Source organism: Eleutherodactylus coqui, chromosome 7, assembly GCF_035609145.1.
Source record: "Eleutherodactylus coqui strain aEleCoq1 chromosome 7, aEleCoq1.hap1, whole genome shotgun sequence".
Classification (NCBI taxonomy): domain Eukaryota; kingdom Metazoa; phylum Chordata; class Amphibia; order Anura; family Eleutherodactylidae; genus Eleutherodactylus; species Eleutherodactylus coqui.
In genome coordinates, this window is record NC_089843.1 from 146099130 (window position 1) to 146116836 (window position 17707).

The 17707-nt window shown below is 44.3% G+C and overlaps 1 protein-coding gene across 11 annotated transcripts in view; it reads right to left on the reverse strand.

Moving 5' to 3' along the window:
- The window catches only part of BLTP1 (bridge-like lipid transfer protein family member 1), a 240840-nt gene that overhangs the window by 188916 nt on the left and 34217 nt on the right, over positions 1-17707 (reverse strand). For all 11 annotated transcript variants that reach the window (XM_066573794.1, XM_066573788.1, XM_066573798.1 and 8 more), the window contains exons 7-11: positions 14367-14448; positions 9470-9663; positions 7367-7446; positions 6144-6294; positions 4512-4668 (exon numbers count right to left, since the gene is read on the reverse strand). In XM_066573794.1, coding sequence (XP_066429891.1) covers positions 4512-4668; positions 6144-6294; positions 7367-7446; positions 9470-9663; positions 14367-14448 — 664 coding nt within the window. The remainder of the gene's footprint in view (positions 1-4511; positions 4669-6143; positions 6295-7366; positions 7447-9469; positions 9664-14366; positions 14449-17707) is intronic.

Genomic DNA, 17707 nt, shown 5'->3' on the forward strand with positions numbered 1-17707 from the left:
ACCTCAGAACACATACAAAATAAAAATGCTGGGCCCCTCTTCATGCCTCAGTGGACTGCAGTACATGAAAGGTCATCCATGTAACCTCATACTACAGATTGGAGGGTTTTTTGCTTGTACAGTTCATGAGAAGAATAGACCTCCCATAACCAAGCCACAAACAAGAAGGGAACAAAGAGGGATGGGATCTGGACAATTAAATTACCAGTTATTGTAACTAATTTTTCTTCACCCATAGCTACACGAGAGTGAAAGAGAGAAAGTAAGTAGCACAGGAACTGCACCCCTAGGGAGACCATTGCTTGTAAAACTTTACAGCTGAAGGAAATAAAAAGATGAGAAGAAGCACTCAAGTTAACTGGTACTGATTAAAGAAGGAAGACGTAAAAAACAAGCATCAGCCTTTCAAATCTGCTTAATAGAAGCTTTAGTGCTTTCAGTCCAGAAGATAGTGAGAGCCATGGTGGAACAGGCCTTCAACCCTACTGGAGCAGTCAGTCCTACTGAGGGGCATGGATGCTTTTAGAGGAGCTGATCACGGTGTGAACTAGCAAACATCACCGCTGGCTCGTTAGCTCTCGTGCAGCCTGTTTAGACAGGTAGGTTGGCTTGCTCAAACGAGATTTGTTTCTGCTGTATTATTAAAAGACTAAGCCAATTAGAGTAACTGAATGATTGCAATTTAAACTGAATGAACCAACAATGGTTTTTATGCCTGCATAAAATGAATGGAAAGTTAACGATTATCGTTCATTGTTCAGTCTTTGGCTCGCTTTTAGACCGAATCATTATCGTCCACTTCAGCTCGTTAGATGAAACGATTATCATTAAAAAAATCGTTCAAAGAGCACCTTAAGCCAGAATAGACATCGTAATCTACTTAGCTAGGGAGGCCTTAGTGGCTGCATCATCCTCTACTGCGACCCAGAAATAAAACAAATAATTAGTCTCCCTCCATGCCAAGGTGGATTCCATATATCTTGAAGAGATCTCCTAATATCGAGGCAATGGAAATCAGCTTTTTTTCTTTAGAGATCGTGGATTATAACAAAAAGAGGAAAGGACAATTTTGTGACCAACGGGACTACCTTAAGAAGGTAAAGTAGATCTAGTTTATAACCACCCTGTCTCACACTGTTGTGAAATAAGGGTTCATAAAAACACTGTAGACTGCAACTCACTAGGTTTCCTGGCCAAGGTCATTACAATCGGAAGAATGGTCTTAAAAGATTAACCCTTTCCAATCCACTGTCTGATGTCTGAAGACATTATGATTTAAGGCTGTACAGCTCTGATGTTGGAAGACGTCCGTCAGGATTCTCTTACTGTATATATTGCCAGCCTCTCTGTTGTCGGAGCCTATCCAACATGTCACCTCATGCAGTACTGGCTTTAGCCAGCATATAGCGCCGTTGTATAACAGCAGAAAAAGAGTAAGCCCCCTAGGAAAACCAGAATAAAAATTGGATTGGAAAGGGTTAACATTTTAATGAAGACAGAACTTATAAAGACTCAGAGGCTTGGTGGGCACTAAAAACTACATTAAAAATCCAAAAATGTAGAACTTTAGTATTAACAACAGATCTGGAGCTAAAGAAAACTTTTACAAATATAAAAAGCCAGTTATGGTTGGCCAATATGCCATCAAAGTCCCAACATTCAAAATGCTGATGAACAAATTGGACAATATCCAGTGAAGACTGGATACCTCGGAACTTAGAATTGGCCACCGAGATGCTATCCCAATTTGCACAGACCTGTTCCTCAAGGAGAGATTTCTCTTTCATTCGCATGAGAATAAAACACTTTTTCTGTTTTTCTTTTCTCATACTTTGATAGAACAAATTGACAAGCACAGAAAACATCTTCACTTGCTCTCCTCAAACATGAAAACCTGCACAGATCTAGGTTCCTCGGTGCCTTTGATTTCCATTGTTAGCCTAATTGCCAATTTATTTGTGTCCTCTGCTGGGATAAATGGCTTCCCAGTGAAGAAGAGGAAGAAAAGTCCGAATACAGCTCTCCACTCCGAGACCTCTTCCTCTGAAACAGATACTAAGGTCACATCACATTTTCATGAAGACGTACTTGGTGCATCTGTAGAACAATGAATTCCTTTAACAGATTCCTCACTCAGAAATTATTTTTTTTCCAATACAGGTTTGGCATAACTTTTTCACATTAGCAGAGAAAAGATTGCACCTGCATAACGCACATTCCTTATTTTTACTTCTTCTTATAAATGAAAAAAACACAAAAAAAATTTTAAAAATGTAAAAATAGATCTATAATTATATAATAAGTCTCCTCTAGTTACATTTGTGTTCTCTATAATGCAAGTAACAGGAATTGTACTTGTGTCTCAAGAGGCCTTACAACATAGTGTCCTACGCGGTCCAATTTGTGCCCACTCTGAGACCACTTCCAGGGCTGGATCTGTAGGGCACACGGTCGTCCTACCACAACTCCTCAGCGCTTCTCGACAGCCAAAACAGGACACCACCACCTACCAGTAATGCCGTCTACATTGCTCCCCCTGCCAGGAATGCCTGCTACTGTTCCAGGTAAGCAACCACCACTCAAGTATAAAAAGGTAAGAACTCTGAAATCAGGCCATCATTCTCTTATTTTGTCCCCTGGCGCATCATGGCCTGTAGGTCTCCCTACCAAATACAGGAAACAACTGAAGCATAGAAGAGAGGCTGCACCTTTTTATTCTATAGTTTTCCTGTCCTTAAGGATGAATATTCTCTCTCCTAGATGCAGTCATGGGTGAAGGGGATAAAAATATTCGTCTTTGCCCAACAATAGTTATTTTGGGAGGGATTGGGGGAGGGGTGGGTCCTTAACACCACCAGAATTTCAGCAAAATTGTGGGCAAGCATGTTCATCACAACAAGAACATTAAGGCCACTCTCACACATGCACTTTTTACCATGATCATGGCAGCGTTTTGAACACCGCGGTATAACACTCCCGTTTCAACGGGGCCTCACAGACATGCGCTCTAATGTCGGGATGTTTGAGCACTGTCTGCTCTATTTTACCAGGTTTTCAAGCTTTTTAACGCACCTCATCATCCATCACAATGATGCAGTGCGCTAACCTGCGTCCGAAAACAGTAGTCAAGTCGTGGCTCTTTGCTGACGTGTGTGAGGGTGGCTTAGGTATAAGAGGGGTAAAGATGTATTTGAAATTTGCCTACTTGGCATTCCCTTTGAAAACATTCATTAGAAAGTCTGTAATACTTAGAGGGAATGAGTCATCAGAAAATGACCTATTGCTTAAAGCAAGTATTTAGGTTGAAGGTTATTTTGTTTTTTGCAGTTTTTAATTCTTGGAGTTTTTATGTCACTATGTATATTTACGAAAAATATATATCTTACAATTTTTCAGCTTTCACATTACACTTTATTACAACAGTGCTAGTTCCATCCTCCATGTAGCGGTATCAAGGTGGCACAAGGTGGTATGCGTTGTCTTGTCTCCTCCCCTCACCCTAGCATGGCCTGAAACTCTGGAACATCCTAGAAGGATACCCACAGTCCCCAGGAACCCAGTTCTAGGTTAGGAGAGTTTTCCATTTCCATTTCCTCGATACACTAAGAAATTCCGGTCATGAATGAACTCCAATACTGTTGGGGGGTGGAGGCTCCGCTAGTGGCGGGGGGATCACTGTTCTTGCTGCTGTCAGAACGTGTCCAAGCAGCCCTCTTTATCTGAAAGAAGGACCACGGAACGATGGATAGTAGGGCCAACTAGGGGATCACAGCTACTTATTCCCATGAGACTTTCTCGTATATCTGGAAGACCGTATCTCAACAGTTTTGAAGTGAAGGGGCACTCCCACCATATGTGTAGCATAGATCCACTCTCAGCAGGAGTTCGGTATCGCAGAATAAATACAGTGGATGAGGTCAGGACATTTGTACCACCTGGTGAGTAACTTCTAGTTTTTCTCTCGTGCCGCACATGCTAATGGTAGATTATAGGCAGACCCAAATTGGAATGGACAGCTTTCTCTCCCATGTTCTGGCAAACTGGGAGTAACCTATTCTAGCAAAATATTGTCAAGTTTTGAGAGAAAGTGAGCAGGAAGGGGATCTTTTTGAGGAACATTTCCTCAATTTAGGGCGGGGGCAGGTGTAACAAAGATACCCAACGTGGCCCTTAAGAAAGAGGATAGCTGTAGGTACTCAAGCCAGGAGATTCGTGTCTCTGGGTGTCTTGCTTAAATTGTAGCAAATGATGCTAGGGAAGAACTGGTGGTTATGCCCCAGAAACCTATATCCTCCGATTCCTGACAGCCTAGGAAATTGGTTTTCTTCATTCCTGAAAGAGGGGGAACAGTGCTACTACTCGGATGGAGAGGTCACCTTTGCTAGTGATTCTGTCCCATAGCTCTAGGCAGTTGGCTGTTACCGAGACATTATATTCTTAAGGGAGCAAAATGGTGGTCAGTCAATGTAAGAACATATACATTTTAAATATTATGTGACACCGGCACTTACTTTATTTTTTGTAAAAAGCAGGTCTATAGTGGCATTTGCGATTATGTTCATTCTTAATTCAAAAGCCTGTATTTGTCTTGGTTTTCCAGGTTGTGGAATATCAGAAACTTTTAAGACCTGATAATCTGGTGGGAAAAAAAATTTCCACAAACACTCCCTGTCAGAGGAAGCAAGAGGAGGAAATTAAAAATATTGTTCTAACAGTTTTAGTACAATCATATCCCAAAAGATGAAGCTTAAAATAAACGACTGCCTTATCAAGAGACATATCTGCCTGCTAAACAGCCTATTTTTGGATGGTGGTTAGAAATAAAACTACATAGCACTATACTTTTTTCAAAAGAAAAATTCATAAACTTTGCTCTGCTATCTTGTGTGCAGGAATAAAACAATTATATTTATGTCATTTGACTATGGGTGCAGTCACACTAGCGTGTGCCGTACATGGGCACTCACAAAACCGCATACCCACATACGTGCACAAACACACGTGAATGCAGGTCCGTGTCCATTGCCTTCAATGGGGCCGCGGCTGCTGAAATCAATGAATGGCCAAGCACTGCCTATGATGGGGTGAGTGCTGTGACCAATCACAGGCAGCACTCAGCTGTCATTCAATGAATGGCTAAGAGCTGCCTGTGATTGGCTGAGCGCTCAGCCAATCAGATACAGCCCTTTCAGCAGGCAGGGATTTTAAATCCCCACCTGCTGAAAGAGCTTCAGAGCAGTGCAGGGAGAAGACCGCCTAGCCCTGGCAGCTGAGGGGAGCCAAGTATAATTTTTTCTTTATTTTTAACACATTCTAGGGATGATTTTCAGAGAAGGGCTTATTTTTAAAGCCCTTCCCCGAAAATCCCTGCAGGGCTTGCTAGCAGCCGATTGCTTTCAAAGGGACTGCAGAAGTGCCGGTCCCATTGAAAGCAATGGGAGAAGATCGCAATCCTTTGCCACAGCAGTCACAGCTGTGACGGGATTCTTTACTCTCCGTGGGGAGTTCCCTTTCCACTGAACAATGTGACAGTGCTGTCACAGTGTTCAGTGACAAGGGGACTCCCCACTGGGGAATATTAAGGCGCACCACGGACCTATGGTGCACGCATGCCCTATGTTTTGCAGGTACGTGCATTTGTGCGCCTGTAAAATACGGACTGTGAACACACCATAGGAAACCAAAGGTTCTAATAGGCGCGTGTTTTTGTGCGCATAATTTTACACACAAACAGACTCGTGTGAATTCACCCTGTATCTGCAAAACACAACATTGATATTTTAACATATAGGTTCAGTTCACACTGAGTGGCTGTGGCACAGCAGAAAGTCTCACCACCATCATACCACAAATACAGTTGTGAGAAACCCATGTTACTACATACATGTGATTTGTAGTACGGTTTTGCTGTGACTACAGTAGTCTTTATTTTCAACAAAAGGGTGGTAGTATTTTTTAATGCAGGTTTTAATACACTGGTTTTTGAGCACCGACTATAACGATACCGTAGCACGTAAACCCAGCCTCAGCATAGAAACCCATTTTCAATGTAAACACATTCACTGAGATCCACATTTGAAGCACATAGTCCATAGCCTACATTGTCATTTCCTGCAAGCATGTCCTGATGGTAGATTCCCTACCTCTGTCTATCTGCCCAAGGGCCATAGTTAAAATCGGTTCCCTTTCCGCAGACAATGTCCAATCCCCAACAAGGCGGTAAATCTTGCAGTTTTGAATCTTCTGTATTGCTTTCATCCTCAACATTTTCTCCAGAATCTTCAGGGACAAGTCCTTTGAAAGAAGAAAAAAAAAACTGGCAGCTTCCTTTACAGAAATACTAGAACTACACATAGGAAAGTCACAATTGGTGACTTTTATGCCTGTATGTGGACAATGGTCACATCAAAAGAAAACTTCTCTAAAGAAGGTCAAATGAATGCCCTTCCCTGACACGTGGTAGACGTCTGATCTCTAAACCGTTTACCCTTTTCTACAGGCCACAGGCAGCTTCTGATGTGATCTCCTTGACAAGGACTTTACCAGTAGTCCATGCTGGCTAAATCATAGCAACCATATTAACTCGCTAGTCGTGCTACTCCACTACGCAGCACCTAGATGCAGGGCCCCTGGAAAACAGTATATGAACAATTCACCTAGCATACAGGCAAGCAAGTCCTCCAAATGCTGAACTGCACCGAGTGAGTCCAGAAGTCCTCAAGTGTCCCCTTGCTGTAAACTGGAGAAGAGACTTGAACCTTCCGAAAGCCTCCCTGATGCATAACGCTATCCATCGGAATTTAGAAACATCCCTACTATAGTCCCCGACAGAATGGCTAAATATTTCCTACCTAGATATTATCTCTGGCTCCATACCATTGATTGCTCTGGACTGTTCCGATATCACTAACGGATAATGATCTGGTGATGTTTTTAGGACTGATGCTACCCAAGTTTAGACCGGTACCACCTGGTTTATAGGATTATGTAGCAGTTCACAGGAGGTGGCCCACACCAAATTATATGGATGTGGCAAACATTATCTAAGCTTGTTTTGGCATTTTTATCTCTAACAAAAAAAAAAAAAGAGTTTAAAAAAATAAATAAATGCGACAATTTTTATTGAATTTGACAAGACCTGATGATACAGCAGGAATCAAATGCATCAACATTTGTAAAGGTTAAACTGACCAAGTGGAAAAAAGATGCTGTATGACCACAAACATTAGGTTGACGCTAACCATAGACAACAGTGGAACACATTGGATCTGACAGAGAAAGATTACATTCAGCCCTTGAAATGAATTAACCATGGAGCTAATTGCTTCAGTCTGCCAGCTATTTCTAGCCCCCTGCTGCAGATTACCTGGCTCATCCATGTAGTAGTAGATGTCAACATCATTAGACTGCATGACCACAAATCCTTCTCCCATGAGTCTAGGCGGCCTTACAAGATAAAACAACAAGATGTAGACATTTCAGTAACACTAACGATATTAAAAAGGAGGAAGCCTCTAGAGCTGAAGTTTGACTGGGACATTCTGGTAGATGGAAATCAGAAAAAGTAATGTTTTTGTTTTATTTAGTTTGAAAAACCATTTAAAAACTATTTTACTTGAATTGTCCTTTTCTAGTCCTGATTGTGATGTACTGGCAGTAAGTTAAAGCCATCTTGTATGTTTTGTCTGTACTGCTCCTATACCTATCCATCTTTCCATGGTAATAGACAAACAAGCCCTGTGTAGGAATAGCACTATATCTGGCCATTTTTTGACTTGTATACTGTATTTTTCCCCATTTTGTCCGATGCAGGGTGCACATCTTATTCTCAGTTCTCTCAGAGCTGGTGGGAGGAGCCTTTCTGCTGTGCTGGGTTTTATAAATTGTGCAGGGAACTGCAAATCCTGCTTTCTAAATGGCTAACACACACAGACATAAAATCATGTGGTAGTGCACATTAAATTTGACAAAACAATAGAAAGTTTTCACTGACTTTTCAAACAACTTGTGCTTTTATCATAGATAATCTGAGAACTGCCAAAACTTTAAGTTAATTTAAGGTTAATAAAGTTTTTGTGCTTTAAAAATACCCTAATGTGTTGGCTATTAGGCGGACTACCTTCCTTCTAACTAACTGTACATTATTGTCAAGTGATGCCCATTTCAAGAAAGAGAGTTGACCAAACAAAAAACAGAAAGTTCAGCAGGTTGATGACTCGTACTGCCCATAGAAGTTTACAAGAGAAAGGCCCTAGGCACATGGGCGGAAGTTCCGCAGTGGGATCTCCCGCAGAATTTCCGCCCGTGCCTGCCTGCATAGGATTGCATTGCAAAACGCAATCCAATGCAGACAGACACGATTTGTCCGCATGAAAATACACGCGGAAAACAAATCGCAGCATGTTCTATTTCTGTGCAGGTCTCGCAGAGGCTCACACACCAACACGCTTACAGCCAATTGGTGAGTGATTTACGGTGTTATAGATGTCCTGAAAGCGTACTGTCTCCTCCAAGCTTATGTTAGGTCTCTGTGTGTTGTACAGGGAACTACAGAGCAGAATCCACGGTTTTCTCTGTGCACAGTGCACAGAACATAGCAAAACAGTTAAAACTCCTTCTACCATCTCAGAGAGATCAGAAGACGAATAGGTGCAGCCCGAAAATAGGAAAAAGGGTGAACAATGCAAGATACAAGTCATAACAAGCAGAAATAGCGTTAAACCTCATGTACACACTGCAGCATATCCTGAAGAGAGAAGAGAATGACACCATCTTTTAATAAAATTTATTCTCAGGAGGAAGAAACAAAAACGTCTCTGTTCCTTCATTTATTGAACGTATCTAGGCAACATCAAGCCAGTACAAGGAAAATACAGCAAAGATAGAAATTTATGGAAAGAACCGATCTGCCAGACAAGAGAATTTAAATGAGCCACATGTCCCTTTATTTATCAGATTAGAAGAATAGTTTCCTGTCCTTTCTTAAAGTCACTGTTGAGAGAACAAATACTGGCGTTTGAGAAGAGAAATACTCCGCTTTTAGTTACATCAGATTGACAGGAACGAGGAATATTACAAGCTAATTCAGGTTTTCTCCAGAGTCCTGTAAAGACCTACTTACAAAAAAAAAAAAAAAATTGTATCTCTATTTTCAAGTGCCCCAAATTCCAGCTTTATTTATCTTTTCTCACATGTTCCGGGACTCTTAAGCAGTGAGGGACAACCAAGCTGATTATAAAATTAAAAAGGCAAAATACTCATGATTGACAGCAAGCCTATTTATAAAACGTGTTTCATTAGGATAGGAGTGCTCTTCCAGGAATGCATTAGGCACGCGTTTGGTAGCTTTATACCATGCACAACTGATTAAAGCACACACCAAGTGGAAACTTTATAAGCCATGTAAAAGATAAAAAAAAAAAGGTAAAAAAGGTTTTTATAAATACAAAAAAACTGCATACACACTTACTCATCATTTTGAAGTCCGACATATCTTGGGCTGGGAACTAGCATCACCCTTACATTCTCCAACTTGCCCTTCAGGATGTGCATGAACTGGTCCAAGTGACTTGATGGCGGCTTCGTTGTGTAAGTGAGGAAAGCATCGTCAAAATTTACACACAGAGTTTGAGGCTGATAGTGATTTCCAAACGCTAGTCGCCCCTACAATTAAAAGTGAATGATAGATTCATTAAGGCATTGTGGTGCTTTCCCACTATCTACAATGTTTATGCACTCACTAAATAAAACAAATATTGTAGGCTTAAAGATAAGACTATTAAAGGGCAATTGGAATTATGAACAAAACAAAAGTAAACTGAAGTTATAGTTAAGGGCAGTGTGCATTCAGAAAACTACCTGTTGTATAGAGTTTTTATGTTAAAGGGGTTGTCCCGCGCCGAAACGGTTTTTTTTTTTCAAACCCCTCCCCCCCCGTTCGGCGCGAGACAAACCCGATGCAGGGACCTAAAGAAAAATCCGCACAGCGCTTACCTGAATCCCTGCGCTCCGGTGACTTCTTACTTACCGGCTGAAGATGGCCGCCGGCATCTTCTCCCTCGGTGGACCGCAGGGCTTCTGTGCGGTCCATTGCCGATTCCAGCCTCCTGATTGGCTGGAATCGGCACGTGACGGGGCGGAGCTACACGGAGCCCCATTGAGAAGATAAGAAGTCTCGGACTGCGCAAGCGCGTCTAATTTGGCCATTAGACGGCGAAAATTAGACGGCAACCATGGAGACGAGGACGCCAGCAACGGAACAGGTAAGTGAAAAACTTTTGATAACTTCTGTATGGCTCATAATTAATGCACAATGTACATTACAAAGTGCATTAATATGGCCATACAGAAGTGTATAGACCCACTTGCTGCCGCGGGACAACCCCTTTAAACATTTTTAAAGATTTTTTCGGTGGTTTTTCCCCTCATTTTCAATGTCATGGTCTAGATTTAAAAAAAAATAAATAAATAAAAATCATAGAATCCTGCAGTTTTATGCTGACTAGTAAGCCTAGTAATAGTTTGACACTGCCTGTTCTGTATACATGAGTTCTAAGGCTGGGGTCACACAGGGCGTAGACTTTCTGCACAGAAATTGCGCCCGCGGCTTTTTATCCCAGGATTAGCCAGCAAAGGACGAGATTTGCAAGAATTTCATCCACACGCTGCAGCCCATCAGTTGCGGCCAAGATATCTATCTATCACACACAGTAAAACCTCTTCTTGCATTGGCAACTACTACGGCAGATTAGGAGTAAGGCCAGTTTTTTAAGGCAGTCATGTGATCTAAATGCTGACAACCTCAGATTTAATTGGAAGTTAGGTGCTCAGTTCCTAGTCAGTTTCTCAGTCTGTGTGATGCTATTACATGGAGCCTACCACAGAAACTACCAAGAGGGGAACACAGACACTTCCATCAGTTACTGAGGATGATCAAAAAGTAATAGAGGAGATCACAGTTCATTCTCCTGACTGTAGACCTATGATCTGTAGCTTATTTAGGTAAATACAGAATATAATGGCAGTGTTTTCTCTGCAGCAGATGTGAATCTTCATGTGATGTTGTACTGATGCATTATGGGAATAACGTGAAAGTAAAAGGCATCAGACAGGAGGCTGCAGTGCATGAAAGAAACTGCAATATACAGGGGTGTCCACCAATCAGGTGAGGGAGGCGGAGAAGAAAAAATGCGTTTTTGTTGGAGTGACTAACTAAATATGCCATAAAGGTGTGATGATTTTTGAGGCTCGAACATTTGGACACCTACAGTACAAACACAAGAACAAAAGGCCCAGGGTCACCCCAGTATCATAGTCCATCTGTACCATTAATGCAGAACACAAACAGCAGCCTCTACTTAGAGAAAGGAAAGTACGGCCTCTTGTTATCAATATTTATGAGCTTTCATGTAGTCAAAACTCCACTTTTTCACAATTTAATTTGATATAAAAGTATCAGGTGAAGACCCAGGTATTTCTAGGCATGAAAAACAGGTAATTGCATGACTAAACAAGCATCCAAAATACAAACGTGATTTGTTGTTAACCTCTGGGCACAAGGTGCAATCAGTATTCACTAATCTTGCCGTGTATGTTGGACTGCACAGCGTGATCCAGGTCATGTGACTTCCCTACAGCCTCCCTGCTTCAGCGCTACTTACAAAGAGCAAGTGGAGGATGTAAACATTTATAAAGCTACACCTTTAGGGCTCATGTCCACGGGCAAAATGACATTTAAAATCCGCAGCGGATCTCCCGCATGCGGATCCGCACCCCATAGGGATGCATTGACCACCCGCGGGTACATAAATACCCGCGGATCGTCAATAAAAGTGATTTAAAAAAAAATGGAGCATGAAAAAATCTGGACCATGCTCCATTTTCATGCGGGTCTCCCGCGGGGACGGCTCCCGCGGGCTTCTATTGAAGCCTATGGAAGCCGTCCGGATCCGCGGGAGACCTAAAATAGGAATTTAAAGCATTTACTCACCCGCAGCGGGCCGCGAAGCTCTGCTCTTCCTCACGGCTGCATCTCCCTTGCTTCGGCTCGGCGGATGTGCCCGGCGCATGCGCGCGGCACGTCGACGACGTGCCGGCGATGTGCTGCCGGCGTCAGGAATTCATCCGCCGGCCGAAAATGAAGATCCGGCCGTGAGGAACAGCTGATCTTCGCCGCCCGCTACGGAAAGGTAAATGCTTTTAAATTGCTATTTTCGGCGCTCATGTCCGCGGGGCAGGAGGGACCCGCTGCAGATTCTACATGTAGAATCTGCAGCGGATCTGATTTTCCCCGTGGACATGAGGCCTTAACTGCCAGAAACACTTCTAAAAACATCGTAACTTTAAATAGCTGTGAACAGAATTAAAAAAGCCTTGGATTTTGGCATCATCTGTGCCTGATTGATGACCCTGACATACATGTACGTCAGAATTTGGAAATTACCTCCCATTGCTGGCATACATGTATGCCCATTACCCCAAAAACCTGTGCTGGAACCACTTTCACATCTGACATACCAAAAAAAAACCTAAACACATATTACACCAATAAATCAATTTATTTTCTGTAAGTAGACATCTTGAACTTGTGAAAATACCATCCAGCACTTGTCACTCATGGGCACCTTCTATGCAATTTTGCATTAAATGTAATGGTTAGAAGAAAAAAAAACACTGCATAAAAAAATGGGATGTCTTTGGCTACAAGCCAAATCCAAGCAGAGACTGAGATGAACGCCACCTCCTAAAAACATAAGTACAAGATGTGCAGAGATCACATATGCTACTTATCCTAGTATTCACCAGAAATGAAGACACCATAAATCTCTGTGATACAGGTGCTGGTGTAGCCCAGAAGGTCCTACAGGATGTCACACAGTCACTAGTTCTTAAAAACTCCCGTTCATGTACTCCTTAGGAGACTTTTCTGGGGTTGTCTGTCAGAAATACCCCAATTTTCCCCTTTTAACACGGACAACGTCCTAAGCCGCCTGGCAACGTCTGTCTCCTGATTGGTTTCTGTCACTCAGATCGTTGATTGGTAGAGGGAATCCAAGCCAGGAAAAGAGAGCAGTGCAAGTGGGGATATGGGGAGGAGTAACAGTTTTTGAGTCAGAGTAGTTTGAGCGGGAAGTCAGTCAGAGCAAAGAGCGGGAGAAGAAAAGTCGAAGTCAGTCAGTGAGTCGTTCTGTCAGAGAAAGTTAGTGAAAGTCTGAGGAGAAGGAGAGCCGTAATCGTAAGGAAGGAAACGCACAATATGTCTCCATGCCAGTGCAGTGTGGAGGAGAATAGGTTGGGATCCTTCTCTAGCAACAGTGAGTGTTACGAGCCCCTTTTACACTGAAATACCAGAGAAAGCACAGCCTCACCCCTGGTCTCCATTACAGCCACCGACTCACTCCGGCCTTTATTACAGGCACTGCCTCGGTTTTGCAACAGAAAGACTGTGGACTCATCTCCATTATTTTCATCTCGTCTGTCAAGAGTTCACCACCTAAAGGTACTGGCGTCACCCGTGTCAAAACCCCTCGACATTCGTCCCAAATCCAGTTAAACCGACCTCGCACATAACCCAGCCATTTTGTGGAGAGATTGAGGAGCCACCCGTGACTGCCATCTTGTTTTATGCCCGTGGTCTCGCCCGCAGCTGGCTCGCCTTCCTGGTATACATCCAAGTAAGGCCTAATGTCCACGAACAGATCGCTAAAACGCTATAGGTCTCCCCGTAGCGTTTTACTGATGTTTAGAATAACAGATCTGCCAGTAGAGACCACATATGGCTGCAAGTACACTGAGCATGCCCGAGTATCGCACGCACACGAACATGTGCAGGGTGATATTTTATTTTTTTAAACTTCCCTGCTCTGTTTCATAGCGGGGTTGCATATGAAAATGCTGCCCATATTTATGTAATGTATTGCGTATGGACAGCGCTTGCATACGCTGCCTATATGAATGTATAGGGCTCACGCTGCATGGTACGCAGAGAAATAGAGCATGCTGCAATCGATTTCTCATGCATATCAATACACAGTGTCTACACGCCGGTGTGCATGGATCAATGAAAGCCCATTGAGTTTCATTGACTCCATTCACCACATGGAGCCAGGCAATGCATGCGTAATACGTGGTGAGAACACGGTCATGGACATGAGTCCTAAGAGAGTCAAAGGAGAGTCTAAATCACAGGTGGCAAATAGATAAAATAAAAAGACTGGAGATAGAAATCCATGAGCTGTTCACCAGCTTGTTTTTATGATTTCTCAGATGTGTGGTTAGATGACATTTTAGAAACTTCAGATAAACCTTTTGTGGGGTTTGTTGTTGCAAACTAGAAGAAACTTTATGCTATTTCATTATATACTTACTGTGCTGATATTCACTTTAATCACTGGTATAAGAGACCTCCAAGATGAGGACGGATCCGGGGATTCTATTTTGACATTTCCACTTAAACACAAAAATAACACAAATAAGGACAGTAACAAACTGGATTAGAATATTACAAGATTAATGGGTTATTATAATGTAAAAACACAAATAGTTAACACACCTTGAGTGAAAGGAGAAAACAACTTACTAGTTCATCTCCACATCCCTAGGCCCACATTAGCAAAACATAGGACATTTTAGGTAAATACTTTGTTCTAGATTAACGAAAAGTTCCTCAGGTCATCTTTTAAAATGCAAACTTGTTATCGTGTATACTTTCACATACATCTGAGAACTTAGTTTTACTGGTCTTTTATACAGTGGATTAATTTCTCAAATAAAAAAAACTAATTTTCGAGTTTTAAGACAGGAGGAGGCAAACGCCATTTTCGGCAAAGGGTCCATTTAGACAGGACGATCGTCACTCCTGTGTGCCCTAACTCTCATATTCCTGCACGGCAGCTAGTAGTGCTGGCTCGCTCACAAAGCGGCTAGCAGGTGGCGGGAAGGCTGCAGTAGATTTCTCTCCTCACGCTCATCCCACCCCTCTCCATTGACTTAACATAGCAGCCATTCAGTACTGAACGGCCGCTATTTACACTGAACGATGAGCGATCAGCTATTCATCCATGCTGCATAAACAATGGACGATGAGCCGATTGCCCATCGTTCAGTGTAAATAGTGGCTGTTCAGTACTGTGCAGGTGGGCAAAAAATTAAATGGATTACACTGTAGGCGAGGGCCCCAAAAAATTGGTGTACCAACAGTACTAATGTACCTCAGAAGAATTGCCCATGCCCAACCAAGAGGGCAGGTGAAACCCATTAATCGCTTTGGTTAATGTGGCTTAATTTGTAACTAGGCCTGGAGGCAGCCCAGTTAAAATAAAAATTGGTTCAGGTGCAAGTTTCAACGCTTTAATGAGCATTGAAACGTATAAAAATTGCTTAGAAAAATTATATGACTGAGCCTTGTGGGCCTAAGAAAAATTGCCCGTTCGGCGTGATTACGTCAGGTTTCAGGAGGAGGAGAAGGATGAATATTACACACAGATTGATGAAGCTAAAAGGTCCACATTTTTGATGGTGATAGAGAACAATGCTTCCATCCGCGGGTGCAGCCTACGTATTGTTTAGGTATCGCTGCTGTCCGCTGGTGGAGAAGAGAAGTCTGGGGAAATCCAGGCTTTGTTCATCTTGATGAGTGTAAGCCTGTCGGCACTGTCGGTTGACAGGCGGGTACGCTTATCTGTGATGATTCCCCCAGCCGCACTAAACACCCTCTCTGACAAGACGCTAGCCGCAGGACAAGCAAGCACCTCCAGGGCATACAGCGCGAGTTCAGGCCACGTGTCCAGCTTCGACACCCAGTAGTTGTAGGGGGCAGAGGCGTCACGGAGGACGGTCGTGCGATCGGCTACGTACTCCCTCACCATCCTTTTACAGTGCTCCCGCCGACTCAGCCTTGACTGGGGAGCGGTGACACAGTCTTGCTGGGGAGCCAGAAAGCTGTCAAAGGCCTTAGAGAGTGTTCCCCTGCCTGTGCTGTACATGCTGCCTGATCTCTGCGCCTCCCCTGCTACCTGGCCCTCGGAACTGCGCCTGTCGGATGGGAATTTTACCATCAGTTTGTCCGCCAGGGTCCTGTGGTATAGCATCACTCTCGAACCCCTTTCCTCTTCGGGTATGAGAGTGGAAAGGTTCTCCTTATACCGTGGGTCGAGCAGTGTGTACACCCAGTAATCCGTAGTGGCCAGAATGCGTGTAACGCGAGGGTCACAAGAAAGGCATCCTAACATGAAGTCAGCCATGTGTGCCAGGGTACCTGTACGCAACACATGGTTGTCCTCACTAGGAAGATCACTTTCAGGATCCTCCTCCTCCTCCTCAGGCCATACACGCTGAAAGGATGACAGGCAAGCAGCATGGGTACCCTCAGCAGTGGGCCAAGCTGTTTCTGCCCCCTCCTCCTCATCTTCCTCCTCCTCAACGCGCTGAGATATAGACAGGAGGGTGCTCTGACTATCCAGCGACATACTGTCTTCCCCCGCCTCTGTTTCCGAGCGCAAAGCGTCTGCCTTTATGCTTTGCAGGGAACTTCTCAAGAGGCATAGCAGAGGAATGGTGACGCTAATGATTGCAGCATCGCCGCTCACCATCTGGGTAGACTCCTCAGAGTTTCCAAGGACCTGGCAGATGTCTGCCAACCAGGCCCACTCTTCTGTAAAGAATTGAGGAGGCTGACTCCCACTGCGCCGCCCATGTTGGAGTTGGTATTCCACTATAGCTCTACGCTGCTCATAGAGCCCAACATGTGGAGCGTAGAGTTCCACCGTGTGGGCACGTCGCACAGCAGTCGGTGCACTGGCAGATGAAACCGATGTTGCAGGGTGCGCAGGGTGGCAGCGTCCGTGTGGGACTTGCGGAAATGTGCGCAGAGCTGGCGCACCTTTCCGAGCAGGTCTGACAAGCGTGGGTAGCTTTTCAGAAAGCGCTGAACCACCAAATTAAAGACATGGGCCAGGCATGGCACGTGGGTGAGGCTGCCGAGCTGCAGAGCCGCCACCAGGTTACGGCCATTGTCACACACGACCATGCCCAGTTGGAGGCTCAGCGGCGCAAGCCAGCGGTCGGTCTGCTCTGTCAGACCCTGCAGCAGTTCATGGGCCGTGTGCCTCTTATCTCCTAAGCTGAGTAGTTTCAGCACGGCCTGCTGACGCTTGCCCACCGCTGTGCTGCCACGACGCGCGACACCGACTGCTGGCGTCGTGCTGCTGCTGCTGACACATCTTGATTGTGAGACAGAGGTTGCGTAGGAGGAGGTGGAGGAGGAGGAGGGTGGTTGAGTGGAGAAAGCATACACCGCCGCAGATACCACCACCGAGCTGGGGCCCGCAATTCTGGGGGTGGGTAGGACGTGAGCGGTCCCAGGCTCTGACTTGGTCCCAGCCTCCACTAAATTCACCCAATGTGCCGTCAGCGAGATATAGTGGCCCTGCCCGCCTGTGCTTGTCCACGTGTCCGTTGTTAAGTGGACCTTGCCAGTAACCGCGTTGGTGAGGGCGCGTACAATGTTGCGGAAGACGTGGTCGTGCAGGGCTGGAACGGCACATCGGGAAAAGTAGTGGCGACTGGGAACTGAGTAGCGCGGGGCCGCCGCCGCCGCCATCATACCTTTGAAAGCCTCCGTTTCCACAACCCTATACGGCAGCATCTCCAGGCTGATAAATTTGGCTATGTGCACGTTTAACGCTTGAGCGTGCGGGTGCGTGGCGGC